Here is a 14,305-nt window from a genome sequence, read left to right on the forward strand (position 1 = left end):
AGGCATTAAATGTTTCGGGAAATGACGGTAAGGCATTTCATGGTCAGACTAAATAGTTTTGTATCACAAGTAGCAAGATGTCATGTGAAGTCCTCGTGTCAGTTCATCAAAAGATAAAAAGGCTGTTCCGCTCCGCCCAAATACTTTAATCATACTCTCCGCCCTCTGTCGGAGTGTTTTGTGCTGCCCACAGCGTTGCCAGGCATCCCCGCTTACATGCAGAAAATGGGAGGAGGAGGAGGAGGAGGAGCATCCAAGTAGGAGCGAGGAAGAGAGAGAAAAAAGAAAAGCTGACAACGACATCAAACCTTGCAGGAGAAGCAAGCAACCTTTTACCTCCACCTACGGCCTGTTTTCTTCTACCAGGGGTACACCCATACATGTAAGTGCTTTCACATACTTTGAAATCCTTACCCCCTTTTTTTTTAATTTAATATAAATGAATGCATGAAGCTTTTAAAGTATGACGAAACGCACAATTGGGCTTAAAAGTCAGTTTTACAAATGTTGTTTTTTTTTCGAAAAATGTCATACTAGTTGTGTTTCATATACGACAGTAACGAAAAGATTACCTGCCGTGTAAACGTTTTGGGTAAATTGTAAGTCTTGCTTCACTGTCATTAAAAAAAATAATAATGTTACTTTGTACTTGTAAATATTAATAGGGTGCCCCCCTCTAGTGGTATGTAAAAGTATTACAGAATTAAGCTTTTTTTAACTGCCACGAGTGAATTGCCCAGCCTTAAAACGTTCCCACAAGTCTCCTGCTTTAGCCATTTCAACACCAACTTTATTTTCTTGCACGGACCTTGTGACATGTTTGGATTGCATTTTTTTCCTCCCCCTCTACCCGACCAATGGCTCCAAAAATGGAAAAATCAGCCACCGCCACTCTACTTAGCGCCTTTTCAGTCAAAATGAGGATTCCCAAATGGAACTTGCACCCCCCCCCCCCCTCCCTTACATGAACAGAGTGGACGCTGTGAGGCAAAAAAAAAAAAAAGCAGAAGGGGCCGAAAAGGAATGTCTTACTCACTTTTGCACGGGAGTCATGGGCTGGGTTTGAAAGGATTCCAGCTTGGAGCACCAGCTTTTTCCAGGCATGCACTGACAATGTTAGGCAACCTCCTGGAGGGCTCAAAAAAAAAAATTCCACATCTGCACTCGAGGTGCAGCACTCCTTAATAAGCAGCTGCCTGTCTCAGGCGCGTCAGTCTTCAAATGTTATCTTCAAGTAGATATATATATATATATTTCCTTTTACTCTTTTTCATTTATTCTTCTTTTGAAAATGATTGAAGCTAAAAAGTGATTACTCCAAAGTGTCCTTTTTCCCGCTCAAGATCCCGTCGAGATGTCGCGCTGGGGGCGTAAGAATGTGAAGAAGGCACCGGAGGTGATCCGCACGGTGACCGAGGGACTCAAGTCGCTGTACCGGAAGAAGCTGCTGCCGCTGGAGCAGTACTACGGCTTCCACGACTTCCACTCACTCAGCCTGGAGGATGCCGATTTTGACAACAAGCCCATGGTGCTGGTGGTGGGCCAGTACTCCACTGGCAAGACCACCTTCATCAAGTAAGCCACTTTCACTTCCCTGGGCCAAAAATCTGTTTACTGGACTACAAATTAGGTTCCTTTGTTTTTTCATTAATCATCTTTTCCAATGATACACAGTGACAATTAAATAATTTTTCGTGATATGCCAATTAAATTAGTTCTGCACCCGCAGATTCACCTATTCGTAAACTTTTTTCAATATTTATTTAATTTTGCGTATTTGTTTTATTAGAAGCCAACCCATGATTTTTACCCATAATTCTTTTTAGCTGTCGTTTTTAAAAAAAAATTTTTTTTATAAATAACGATATGAATTATAGGTAGAATATCTTATAGTTTTGCAATATTTGGATTTTTATTTTTTAAAATCTTTTTGCTCATTTTAAAAAAGAAAAATTGCTCATTTTTGCTCAACAGAGCTCATTTCTGCCGATTAAATCAGCTGGCCGATTAATCGTTTTTAATTATATTACCACATTTATTTACATAACCCAAATGTGCTTGACAGGTACCTGCTGGAGCAGGAGATTCCCGGCAGCCGCGTAGGGCCTGAACCCACCACCGACTGCTTCACCGCCATCATGCACGGCGACGTGGAGGGTGTCATTCCCGGCAACGCCCTCATCGTGGACCCCAACAAGCCCTTCCGCAAGCTCAACCCTTTCGGCAACACCTTCCTCAACAGGTGAGCCTCACGTGGACGGCGGCGAGTGCGTATGTTGTAAGGCCTTTGGAATCTTGGCTCCGCCTCCTTGCCTTATTTGCCGAAAAGAGGAGAAAGGGAACATTGTCAAGAGGGAGTGTGATGAAAGCATGGAGGGGAAGTGTAATGGTTGTCGGCAAGGCAAAGTTTATTTGTTTAAATCTTTTCACCATGACCTCATACGTACGTCCGGGTGTCAAACGCTCAAGTAATGAACAACATTTATTTTTCTGGAGTGGAGGCAATGCACTTCTCGAGTCACATGCAAACGAAGGCCGAAGATGAGAGGCCGATAAGGTCAGAAGGGAGGAGGGCGGTGAGGTCAGGACAAACAAGCCCGGTGACAGATTTGTGAGTCTCCGAGAACCCGAAGCAGAAATCCTCGTTGTTTTTTCTTTTCACTCGCTGACGTCACAGGAAGACGGCCAAAGAAATCCCGGGACTCCCACTTTCGTGTTTGTCTTTGACATCCTGTCTTTGATTGGAAAGTGCCGTGCTCGTTAATCTCAGAGGGTCGCTATCATAAACGCTTTCATTGAATTCATTCAAGGACGTGGGCGATTTTTTGTTCGCTTGATTTTGACATGAAGCCAATCCCGGTTAATATTGCCAAGCAAAAACAATCACGCCCTTTCACCTCTTTGATATTTCGCACGACTCAGCGGTTTCCCCATTTTCAACTAAGTGTAAAAAAGCAGGAAGTGAATGACTATTAATGTTGATGTAAAAACAATAACACACTTGAGTCACGTGCAAGCCAAGACATTTTTTTTAGTTTACGTTCTTAACAAGCACAAATACCAGCTGCAAGTTATGCGTCGAAGAAATCCCAGAACTCCCGCACCGATGTTGTTCTTTGTTTGTCTTCCCATCCGGGCGAGGGTCGGGAAGCGGGGCGCTCGTTAAGTTGGCGGGCCACGGGAAGTGTCGTTGTTGTTGTTCCAGAGGCGCGACATCATTAGCGAGCCTTATTGTTTGATTCTGGCAGCGGCGATGGCTTTTTTCCATTCAGGAAGTGGGAAGCCATGAGCGCTCCCTTACACAATGGAGCAGGCGTTTTCCATTCCAGTCTCAGCCCGTCCGTCGTGGGTTGAGCTCAGGCGGGGTCGGGCCACATTGCAACTTGCAAAAATCTAGCTAGCCAGCTAACTCACAACTTTTGACTTAAGTATCGGTGTCTGATATAGGCAGTCTCCACAAACACTCGATACCTTGAAATCAGCCTGATATCGTTTCAATATCGATACCTGGTATCGTCACTGCCCTCCCCCTTCCTTTTTTTTTATTTTTTATTTTTTTTACCTGATGTGCATTTCTGTTGTGTTGCAGGTTCCAATGCGCCCAGATGTCTAACCAGGTGCTGGAGAGCATCAGCATCATCGACACGCCCGGAATCCTCTCAGGAGCCAAACAGAGAGTGAGCCGAGGTGAGAAATGTGGAATTCAAGGATGGGATGGGTGCGTCTTTTAAAATGAGTAAAAATGTGTTAAGAAACGAGTGCAAAAAGTAACACGTTGAGCTGTTGAGAAACCATTGCAAAAAGTCGCACATGCACATCATTACTCCCTCCACACATTGGCACACGCGCCTTTGGTCCAAAAATATGACATCATCTTGTTTCCACATAGTGAGTGGCAGTATGCGTGAGTCAAATGTTCCATCTGGTGGCATAACCAAAAATGGTTTTCATCAAGAGCATTACATGACTTTGACTCTTTGTCAAGTAAACTAAAGTCAAACATAAATCATTATTCGTTCTTTTGGGCTGCAATGTAGTTGTACATATCAAATTACATGACCTATATTGTATTTTATATATATTGGTGAACCTGTCTGTCCTTGCCCACAGGCTACGACTTCCCCGCCGTGCTGCGCTGGTTCGCCGAGCGCGTGGACCTCATCATCCTGCTTTTTGACGCCCACAAGCTGGAGATCTCGGACGAGTTCTCGGAGGCCATCGGCGCGCTCAAGGGCAACGAGGATAAGCTGCGGGTGGTCCTCAACAAGGCCGACATGGTGGGCACCCAGCAACTCATGAGAGTCTACGGCGCCCTCATGTGGTCCCTGGGCAAGGTGTTCGGCACCCCTGAGGTTCTGAGGGTCTACATCGGATCCTTCTGGTCCGAGCCGCTCATGGTGTCAGACAACCGCAAGCTGTTCGAATTGGAGGAGGAGGATCTGTTCGCAGACATCCAGAACCTTCCTCGCAATGCCGCTCTACGCAAGCTCAACGACCTGGTGAAGAGGGCACGCCTGGTCCGGGTGAGTCTATGGAATTCACAGGATCTCGCCTGATTTAGTTAAAAACACGTGACGGATGGTGAGAAAATAACTGCGTGTTTCATGTTCAGGTGCACGCTCACATCATCAGCTACTTGAAGCAGGAGATGCCGTCAGTGTTCAGGAAGGACAACAAGAAGAAGAACCTCATCTACCAGCTGCCCGTCATCTTCTCCAAGATACAACTGCAGCACAACATCTCCGCCGGAGACTTCCCCGACTGTGCCAAGATGCAGGTGGGATGGATGGACGGACGGATGGATGGATGGATGGATATGAAAATGATCTTTTCTTCATTGTGGTTGTCAGGAGCAACTGATGGTCCACGACTTCACCAAGTTCAAAACCCTGAAGCCCAACCTGATGGCGGCCTTGGACGAGCTGCTGTCGGTGGACATCGCCAAACTGATGCCGCTTCTGCGCCAGGAGGAGCTGGAGGCCGGCGAGCAGCCCGGCGTGCAGGGAGGTGCCTTCCTGGGCACCCGAGCCGGACCCTTCGGCGAGGGCGATCCCTACGGCGACGAGGACGAGGAGCTAGGCGAGGGCTGCGAGGACGAGCCCGACAGGTGGGTGGTGACCAAGGACAAGCCCAAATACGACGAGATCTTCTACAACCTGGCGCCCAACGAGGGCAAGCTGAGCGGCACTAAGGCTAAGAACTGGATGGTCAGCTCCCGTCTACCCAACTCCGTGCTGGGTCGCATCTGGAAGCTGTCCGACGTGGACCGGGACGGCATGCTGGACGAAGAGGAGTTTGCCCTGGCCAGCCACCTGATCGAAGTCAAGCTGGAGGGCCACGGTCTCCCGCCGGAGTTGCCCAACCGTCTGGTGCCGCCTTCCAAGCGCAGGCAGAAAGGCTCTGATGCCTGAGCGGGATGCATGCATGGATGGATGCATGGATTGGTTGGGTGTATTGGATGGATGAACTTATCAACAAATAGACAATGGATGACAGCTAGACAAGATTTGACGGGGAAAGTTCAGACAAGTTTCTTCATAATACTTCCTTGACGCCAATTACTACTTGCGAGCCAATTCTTGGGGAATGAATAGATTGATGTCGAATGAACTTATCAGTGGGCGGGCTAATGGATGTTAGCTAGTCAGACACAAGCACCTTTGCCTAAGAATCAGAAGAAAGGTTCATTTCACAGACACGTAAGTGCCACACCTGGTGGCTAACCGCATTGCTAAGACTAAAAGCGTTTGACATCAAAACTCTTTATTTCAATTGAAAAGATGATTTTATTTTCCAAAACACAAATATCTTATAAGGATGCGGTGAGTTACGTCACAATACTGGCAACAAATTGGATTGTTTTTGTTTGTTTTTTCAAAGAACTTTGGCTACGTTGAAAAAAAAAAAAAGTTTCCAAATCGTGAACTATATACAATCTATCTTATTTATCTTAACTCCAAAGCGTAATGTAATATAGCCATTTGCCGTGCACGCTGCTTCCTTAGCTCACCTGATGTGTATTTTGAGGCTTCCATTAGCATATATTTTGCTACATTGTTTTATTTTCATGTGTTTTGTTGTGTGGCTGTATCTCATTTGCTGCTTGTCTGCACACGATTGTGATAAAAGCGTCCACAAAGACCGAGAATTTACTACTACTACTACTGTGCACAGCACCACCGCCTGGCAGGCTATACAGCAATAAAGTTACTTGAATGTATCTCGTTTTAGCTAATCTGTACTTTCCTCTTACAAGTGTGTTTTGTTCAACAGGATGTCGGCCATTTTGTTTTGAACACGCCCTTTTGGTTATATTTCCACAGCTCAAGTCTGCTTGTTAATTCAGCCAAATGACCGTAAATTACGATTGAAGACTGTTTGATGTCAAAATGCTTACACGTCATACAAACTACACAGGAACCATCTTTACGTGGGCTAATATGGGAAGAATTTGGCTTTGGAATTGACATCGTGTGTTATGTTCTCTAGCAGGCCGTCCTGATAAACACTCCGTGACTCAGTGGTGCCGACCAGGCCAAGTGTGCATAGCGCCTTGATTCCAACCCCCACAAATCACAACATCAGCCGCACAAAGTGGAGTCTATCCACATCACTATTTGTGTACACTACGCCTTGGGAGCTGTGTGTGTGCGTGCATAAAGTTTTCCATCTTTTCCCGAGGAGGACAGATTATTCCACTCCTCTGTGGAAAAGGGAGGCAAATGAGAAACAGAAGCCATCCTCCCGACTTGGTGACTCGCTGGCTCTTTAGCTGACTCACATGTGAAGAATGCGGAGGGCCGAGCCACGAGTTATTAATATCTCTTTTCCTAGCCTCTGTTAAGTTTTCTTTCACAGGGTCGACGCGCTGTACCTTTAAGAGAAAAACCAACATGCCTCCCTCCCGGCCCTCTTTTGGGCCTGCGAGTTCCAGTAGGTCTGATGACTTATCATGATTATGTACGGTATGGGATTCAAAGTTAGGTTTTATTCTATTAAAAACAATGTCAGGTTTTGACCTCGGGTTCAAAGTAGGGTTTACAGTGTATTCAAACTAAGGTTTGAAACTTGGGTTAGGGTTTCAATGTATGGCTTTAAAATGGCGGTAATGTTTCAAAGTAAGGTTTCAAACTAGGATTAGGGTTTCAAATAAGGGTTTCTGCTTATCAGTTTGTAAAAAATTCCTGTTGGAGCTTGTTATATAAGTCACCAAAAGCGGTCCAAAACAGATGTGCACGAAAACTGGGAAGCTGGTGCCACCTTGCCGTACAACAAAACGAAGAAGAAAATGACATAACTTCCGTTCACGAACGAGCCGTGAATTGCATTTCCAGTTTCCAGAGGGCACGAATCCCGACTTTCCCGTTCGGGAACGAGTCAATGGGTGAAATACCTTTCTTCCCGTTTCAGTCAGTTGGACGTAGTAATGTGCATTCCAGTTCTTTTAGGTGAACGAATCTTTAGAATCAGGTTCACTCAAACGATTCGTTCAAACGAATCGTTCAACGAATGTGTGTGTGGTGTGTGTGTGTGGTGTGTGTGTGGTGTGTGTGTGGTGGGTGAGGGGTGTGGTGTGTGTGTGGTGTGTGTGTGTGTGTGGTGTGCGCGCATGTGTGTGTGGTTTGTGTGTGTGTGTGTGGTGTTTGTGGTGTGTGTGTGTGTGTGGTGTGTGTGTGGTGGGTGTGGTGTGTGTGTGTGTGTGTGTGTGTGTGTGTGTGTGTGTGGCATGTGTGTGTGGCGTGTGCGGTTTGTGGTGTGTGTGGTTTGTTGTGTGTGTGTGGTGGGTGAGGGGTGTGTGTGTGTGTGTGGTGTGTGTGTGTTGTGTGCGCGCGTGTGTGTGTGTGTGTGTGTGTGTGTGGTGTGGTGTGGTGTGTGTGTGTGGTGTGGTCTGGTGTGGTGTGGTGTGTGTGGTGTGGTGTGCGTGTAGTGTGTGTGTGTGGTGTGTGTGTGGTGTGTGTGTTGTGTGTGTGTTGTGTATGTGTGTGTTGTGTGCGCGCGTGTGTGTGTAGTGTGTGTGTGTGGTGTGTGTGTGTGTGTGGTGTGTGTGTGTGTTGTGTATGTGTGTGTTGTGTGCGCGCGTGTGTGTGTGGTGTGTGTGTGTGGTGTGTGTGTGTTGTGTGTGTGTTGTGTATGTGTGTGTTGTGTGCGCGCGTGTGTGTGTGTGTGGTGTGTGTGTGGGGTGTGGATGTGGTGTGTGTGGTGTGTGGGTGTGGTTTGTGTGTGTGTGTGGTGTGTGTGTGTGTGGTTTGTGGTGTGTGTGGTGTGTGGTGTGTGTGTGTGGTGTGTGGTGTGTGTGTGTGGTGTGTGTGGTTTGTGTGTGTGTGGTGTGTGGGGTGTGTGTGTGGTTTGTGGTGTGTGTGGTTTGTGGTGTTTGTGTGTGTTGTGTGTGTGTTGTGTGGATGTGGTGTGTGTGTGTGTGGTGTTTTTTGTGGTGTGTTTGTGTGGTGTTTGTGGTGTGTGTGTGTGGTGTGTGTGTGTGTGGTGTTTGTGGTGTGTGTTTGTGGTGTGTTTGTGGTGTTTGTGTGTGTGTGTGTGTGGTGTATGTGGTGTGTTTGTGGTGTGTGTTTGTGTGTTGTGTGTGTGGTGTGTGATGTGTGTGGTGTGTGGGTGTTGTGTGGGTGTTGTTTGGGTGTGATGTGTGTGGTGTGTGTGGGTGTTGTGTGGGTGTTGTTTGGGTGTGATGTGTGTAGTGTGTGTGGTGTGTGTTTGTGTGGTGTGTGTGTTGTGTGGGTGTTGTGTGGGTGTTGTTTGGGTGTGATGTGTGTGGTGTGTGTTTGTGTGTTGTGTGGGTGTTGTGTGGGTGTTGTTTGGGTGTGATGTGTGTGGTGTGTGATGTGTGTGGTGTGTGTGTGGTGTGTGTGTTTTGTGGTGTGTTTGTGTGGTGTTGTGTGGTGTGTGTGTGATGTGTGTGATGTGTGTGATGTGTGATGTGTGTGGGTGTTGTGTGTGTGATGTGTGTGGTGTGTGTGTGTGTGGTGTGTGTTGTGTGGGTGTTGTGTGGTGTGTGTGTGATGTGTGTGGTGTGTGATGTGTGTGGTGTGTGTATGTGGTGTGTTTGTGGTGTGTATTTGTGTGATGTGTGTGGTGTGTGTATGTGGTGTGTTTGTGGTGTGTATTTGTGTGATGTGTGTGGTGTGTGTGGTGTGTGATGTGTGTGATGTGTGTGGTGGGTGTGGGTGTTGTGTGGTGTGTGTGTGATGTGTGTGTTGTGTGTTGTGTGGGTGTTGTGTGGGTGTTGTTTGGGTGTTGTGTGGTGTGTGTGATGTGTGTGGTGTGTGATGTGTGTGGTGTCTGTATGTGGTGTGTTTGTGGTGTGTTTGTGGTGTGTATTTGTGTGATGTGTGTGATGTGTGGGTGTTGTGTGGGTGTTGTGTGGGTGTTGTTTGGGTGTTGTGTGGTGTGTGTGTTGTGTGTGTGTGTGGTGTGTGTGGTGTGTGATGTGTGTGGTGTGTGTGTGTGTGTGTGTGTGTGTGTGTGTGTGTGTGGTGGGTGAGGTGTGGTGTGTGTGTGTGGGTGTGTGGTGTGTGTTGTGTGGTTTTTGTGTGGTGTGGTGTGTGTGTGTGGTGTGTGTGTATGTGTGTGGTGTGTGTGGTTTGTGGTGGGTGTGGTGTGGTGTGTGTGTGTGGTGTGTGTGTGGTGTGTGGTGTGTGGTGTGGTGTGTGTGGTTTGTGGTGTGTGTGGTGTGTGTGTGTGGTGTGTGTGTGGTGTGTGTGTGTGGTGTGTGTGTTGTGTGTGGGGTGTGTGGGGTGTGTGCTGTGTGCGCGCGTGTGTGTGTGTGTGGTGTGTGTGGTTTGTGTGTGGTGTGTGTGTGTGTGTGTGTGGTGTGTGTGTGTGGGGTGTGTGTGATGTGTGTGGTTTGTGTGTGGTGTGTGTGTGTGGTGTGTGTGTTGTGTGGTGTGTGTGTGGTTTGTGGTGTGTGTGGTGTGTGGTTTGTGTGGTGTGGTGTGGTGTGGTGTGTGTGTGTGGGGTGTGTATGTGGTGTGTGTGTGTGGTGTGTGGTTTGTGTGTGGTGTGTGTGTGTGTGTGGTTTGTGGTGTGTGTGGTTTGTGTGTGTGGTGTGTGTGTATGTGTGTGGTGTGTGGTGTGTGTGGTGTGTGGTGTCTGGTGTGTGGTGTGGTGTGCGTGTGTGTGTGGTTTGTGGTGTGTGTGTGGTGTGTGTGTGGTTTGTGTGTGGTGAGTGTGTGGTTTGTGTGTGTGTGTGTGGTGTGTGGTTTGTGTGTGGTGTGTGTGTGTGTGGTTTGTGGTGTGTGTGGTTTGTGTGTGTGGTGTGTGTGTATGTGTGTGGTGTGTGGTGGGTGTGTGGTGTGTGTGTGTGGTGTGTGTGTTGTGTGGTGTGTGTGTGGTTTGTGGTGTGTGTGGTGTGTGGTTTGTGTGGTGTGGTGTGGTGTGGTGTGTGTGTGTGGGGTGTGTATGTGGTGTGTGTGTGTGGTGTGTGGTTTGTGTGTGGTGTGTGTGTGTGTGTGGTTTGTGGTGTGTGTGGTTTGTGTGTGTGGTGTGTGTGTATGTGTGTGGTGTGTGGTGTGTGTGGTTTGTGGTGGGTGTGGTGTGGTGTGGTGTGGTGTGGTGTGTGTGTGAGGTGTGTGGTGTCTGGTGTGTGGTGTGGTGTGTGTGGTGTGTGTGGTGTGTGTGTGTGGTGTGTGTGGTGTGTGTGGTGTGTGTGGTGAGTGTGTGGTGTGCGTGTGTGGTTTGTGTGTGGTTTGTGGTGTGTGTGTGGTTTGTGTGTGGTGTGGTGTGTGTGGTGTGTGTGTGTGTGTGGTTTGTGGTGTGTGTGTGGTGTGTGTGTGGTTTGTGTGTGGTGAGTGTGTGGTGTGTGTGTGTGTGTGTGTGGTGTGTGGTTTGTGTGTGGTGTGTGTGTGTGTGGTTTGTGGTGTGTGTGGTTTGTGTGTGTGTATGTGTGTGTGTATGTGTGTGGTGTGTGGTGTGTGTGGTTTGTGGTGGGTGTGGTGTGGTGTGGTGTGTGTGTGTGGTGTGTGGTGTCTGGTGTGTGGTGTGGTGTGTGTGATTTGTGGTGGGTGTGGTGTGGTGTGTGTGTGTGGTGTGTGTGTGTGTGTGTGGTTTGTGGTGTGTGTGTGGTTTGTGTGTGATGTGTGTGTGGTGTGTGTGTTGTGTGTTTGTGGTGTGTGTGTGTGGTGTGTGTGGTGTGTGTGTGTGGTGTGTGTGTGTGGTGTGTGTGGTTTGTGTGTGTGGTGTGTGGTGTGTGTGTGGTTTGTGTGTGATGTGGTGTGTGTGTGTGGTGTGTGTGTGTGTGTGGTTTGTGGTGTGTGGTTTGTGGTGTGTGTGTGGTGTGTGTGTGGTTTGTGTGTGGTGAGTGTGTGGTGTGTGTGTTGTGTGTGTGTGTTGTGCGTGTGTGTGTTGTGTATGTGTGGTTTGTGGTGTGTGTGTGGTTTGTGGTTTGTGGTGTGTGTGGTGTGTGTGTGTGGTGTGTGTGGTGTGTGTGTGGGGTGTGTGTGTGTGTGTGGTGTGTGTGTGTGGTTTGTGTGTGGTTTGTGGTGTGTGTGTGGTTTGTGTGTGGTGTGGTGTGTGTGGTGTGTGTGTGTGTGTGGTTTGTGGTGTGTGTGTGGTGTGTGTGTGGTTTGTGTGTGGTGAGTGTGTGGTGTGTGTGTGTGTGTGTGTGGTGTGTGGTTTGTGTGTGGTGTGTGTGTGTGTGGTTTGTGGTGTGTGTGGTTTGTGTGTGTGTATGTGTGTGTGTATGTGTGTGGTGTGTGGTGTGTGTGGTTTGTGGTGGGTGTGGTGTGGTGTGGTGTGTGTGTGTGGTGTGTGGTGTCTGGTGTGTGGTGTGGTGTGTGTGGTTTGTGGTGGGTGTGGTGTGGTGTGTGTGTGTGGTGTGTGTGTGTGTGTGGTTTGTGGTGTGTGTGTGGTTTGTGTGTGATGTGTGTGTGGTGTGTGTGTTGTGTGTTTGTGGTGTGTGTGTGTGGTGTGTGTGGTGTGTGTGTGTGGTGTGTGTGGTGTGTGTGTGGTGTGTGTGTGTGGTGTGTGTGGTTTGTGTGTGTGGTGTGTGGTGTGTGTGTGGTTTGTGTGTGATGTGGTGTGTGTGTGTGGTGTGTGTGTGTGTGTGGTTTGTGGTGTGTGGTTTGTGGTGTGTGTGTGGTGTGTGTGTGGTTTGTGTGTGGTGAGTGTGTGGTGTGTGTGTTGTGTGTGTGTGTTGTGCGTGTGTGTGTTGTGTATGTGTGGTTTGTGGTGTGTGTGTGGTTTGTGGTTTGTGGTGTGTGTGGTGTGTGTGTGTGGTGTGTGTGGTGTGTGTGTGGGGTGTGTGTGTGTGGTTTGTGTGGTGTGTGTGTGGGGTGTGTGTGTGTGGTTTGTGTGTGTGGTGTGTGTGGTTTATGTGTGGTGTGGTGTGTGTGTGTGGTGTGTATGTGTGGTTTGTGGTGTGTGTGTGGTTTGTTGTGTGTGTGTGGTGTGGTGTGGTGTGTGTGTGGTGTGGTGTGTGTGTGTGGTTTATGTGTGGTGTGTGTGGTGTGTGGGTGTTGTGTGGGTGTTGTGTGGGTGTTGTTTGGGTGTTGTGTGGTGTGTGTGTTGTGTGATGTGTGTGTGGTGTGTGTGTGGTGTGTGTGTGTGTGTGTGTGTGTGTGGTGTGTGTGTGATGTGTGTCATGTGTGTGGTGTGTGTGTGGGTGTTGTGTGGTGTTGTGTGGTGTGTGTGTTGTGTGATGTGTGTGGTGTGTGTGTGGTGTGTGTGTGTGTGTGTGTTGTGTGGGTGTTGTTTGGGTGTGATGTGTGTTGTGTGTGATGTGTGTGATGTGTGTGTGGTGTGTGTGATGTGTGTGCTGTGTGTGATGTGTGTGATGTGTGTGGTGTGTGTGTGTGTTGTGTGTGTTTGTTGTGTGGTGTGTATGATGTGTGTGATGTGTGTGGTGTGTGTGGTGTGTGTGGGTGTTGTTTGGGTGTTTTCTTTGTGTAGTTAAAAAAAAATGTTTGTGTAGTTTCTTTGTGTAGTTTAACTACAAAGAAACTACAAACATTTATTTTTTATTTTTTTTTAATAAGGTTAGTAGTTAAAAAAAAGTTGGTAGTTTTTTTGTGTAGTTTAACTACACAAAGAACTTTTTTTTTTTAAAATGTGTAGTTAAAAAAAAGTTGGTAGTTTTTTGTGTAGTTTAACTACAAAGAAACTACAAACTTTTTTTTTTTTTTTTTAAATGTGTAGTTAAAAAAACAAAAAAAGTTGGTAGTTTTTTTGTGTAGTTTAACTACAAAGAAACTACAAACATTTTTTTAATTTTTTTTTAAATGTGTAGTTAAAAAAACAAAAAAAGTTGGTAGTTTTTTTGTGTAGTTTAACTACAAAGAAACTACAAACTTTTTTTTTTTTTAAATGTGTAGTTAAAAAAAACAAAAAAAGTTGGTAGTTTTTTTGTGTAGTTTAACTACAAAGAAACTACGAACTTTTTTTTTTTTAATAAAGTTAGTAGTTAAAAAAACAAAAAAAGTTGGTAGTTTTTTGTGTAGTTTAACTACAAAGAAACTACGAACTTTTTTTTTTTTTAATAAAGTTAGTAGTTAAAAAAACAAAAAAAAGTTGGTACACAAAGAAACTACAAAAAAAAAATTAATTACACAAACACCCACCACACAAACACCCACCACACAAACACACACCACAAACACCACACAACACCCAAACAACACCCACACACACCACACACATCACACACCACACACATCACACACACACCACACAACACCCAAACAACACCCACACACACCACACACATCACACACATCACACACATCACACACACCACACAACAAACACACACAACACACACAACACACACACACACCACACACATCACACACATCACACACATCACACACATCACACACACCACACACACACACACACCACACAAGACCCACACAACACCCACACAACACCCACACAACACACACCACACACATCACACACACACCACACAACACCCACACACACCACACACATCACACACATCACACACCACACAACGCCCACCTACACCACACACACATCACACACACACCACACACACACACACATCACACATCACACACCACACACATCACACCCACACACCACACACATCACACAACACACACACCACACACACACAACACACACCACACACACACCACACAAATCACACACCACAAACACACCACACAACACCCAAACAACACCCACACACACCACACACATCACACACCACACACATCACACACACACCACACAACACCCAAACAACACCCACACACACCACACACATCACACACATCACACACATCACACACACCACACAACAAACACACACAACACACACAACACACACACA

At 46.9% G+C, this 14,305-nt stretch overlaps 1 protein-coding gene across 1 annotated transcript; it reads left to right on the forward strand.

Annotated features, from left to right (window-relative positions):
- The first annotated feature begins 125 nt into the window (after positions 1–125).
- ehd2b (EH-domain containing 2b) lies at positions 126–6,220 on the forward strand. Its single transcript, XM_049726869.2, has 7 exons — positions 126–382; positions 1,344–1,575; positions 2,066–2,242; positions 3,590–3,687; positions 4,111–4,523; positions 4,613–4,777; positions 4,851–6,220. Exons 2-7 carry the CDS (start codon positions 1,355–1,357, stop codon positions 5,409–5,411), a joined length of 1,635 nt encoding a protein of 544 aa, XP_049582826.1. The 5' UTR covers positions 126–382; positions 1,344–1,354; the 3' UTR covers positions 5,412–6,220.
- The last annotated feature ends 8,085 nt before the right edge of the window (positions 6,221–14,305 follow it).

This window comes from Syngnathus scovelli, chromosome 7 (assembly GCF_024217435.2).
Source record: "Syngnathus scovelli strain Florida chromosome 7, RoL_Ssco_1.2, whole genome shotgun sequence".
Taxonomy (NCBI): domain Eukaryota; kingdom Metazoa; phylum Chordata; class Actinopteri; order Syngnathiformes; family Syngnathidae; genus Syngnathus; species Syngnathus scovelli.

Bases quoted from the DNA above. Each gene is read 5' to 3' on its own strand.
- ehd2b (XM_049726869.2), top strand. From the start codon at position 1,355: ATGTCGCGCTGGGGGCGTAAGAATGTGAAGAAGGCACCGGAGGTGATC. The intron at 1,576-2,065 runs GTAAGCCACTTT...TGTGCTTGACAG, and splicing joins GGCAAGACCACCTTCATCAA to GTACCTGCTGGAGCAGGAGA. The intron at 2,243-3,589 runs GTGAGCCTCACG...GTTGTGTTGCAG, and splicing joins GGCAACACCTTCCTCAACAG to GTTCCAATGCGCCCAGATGT.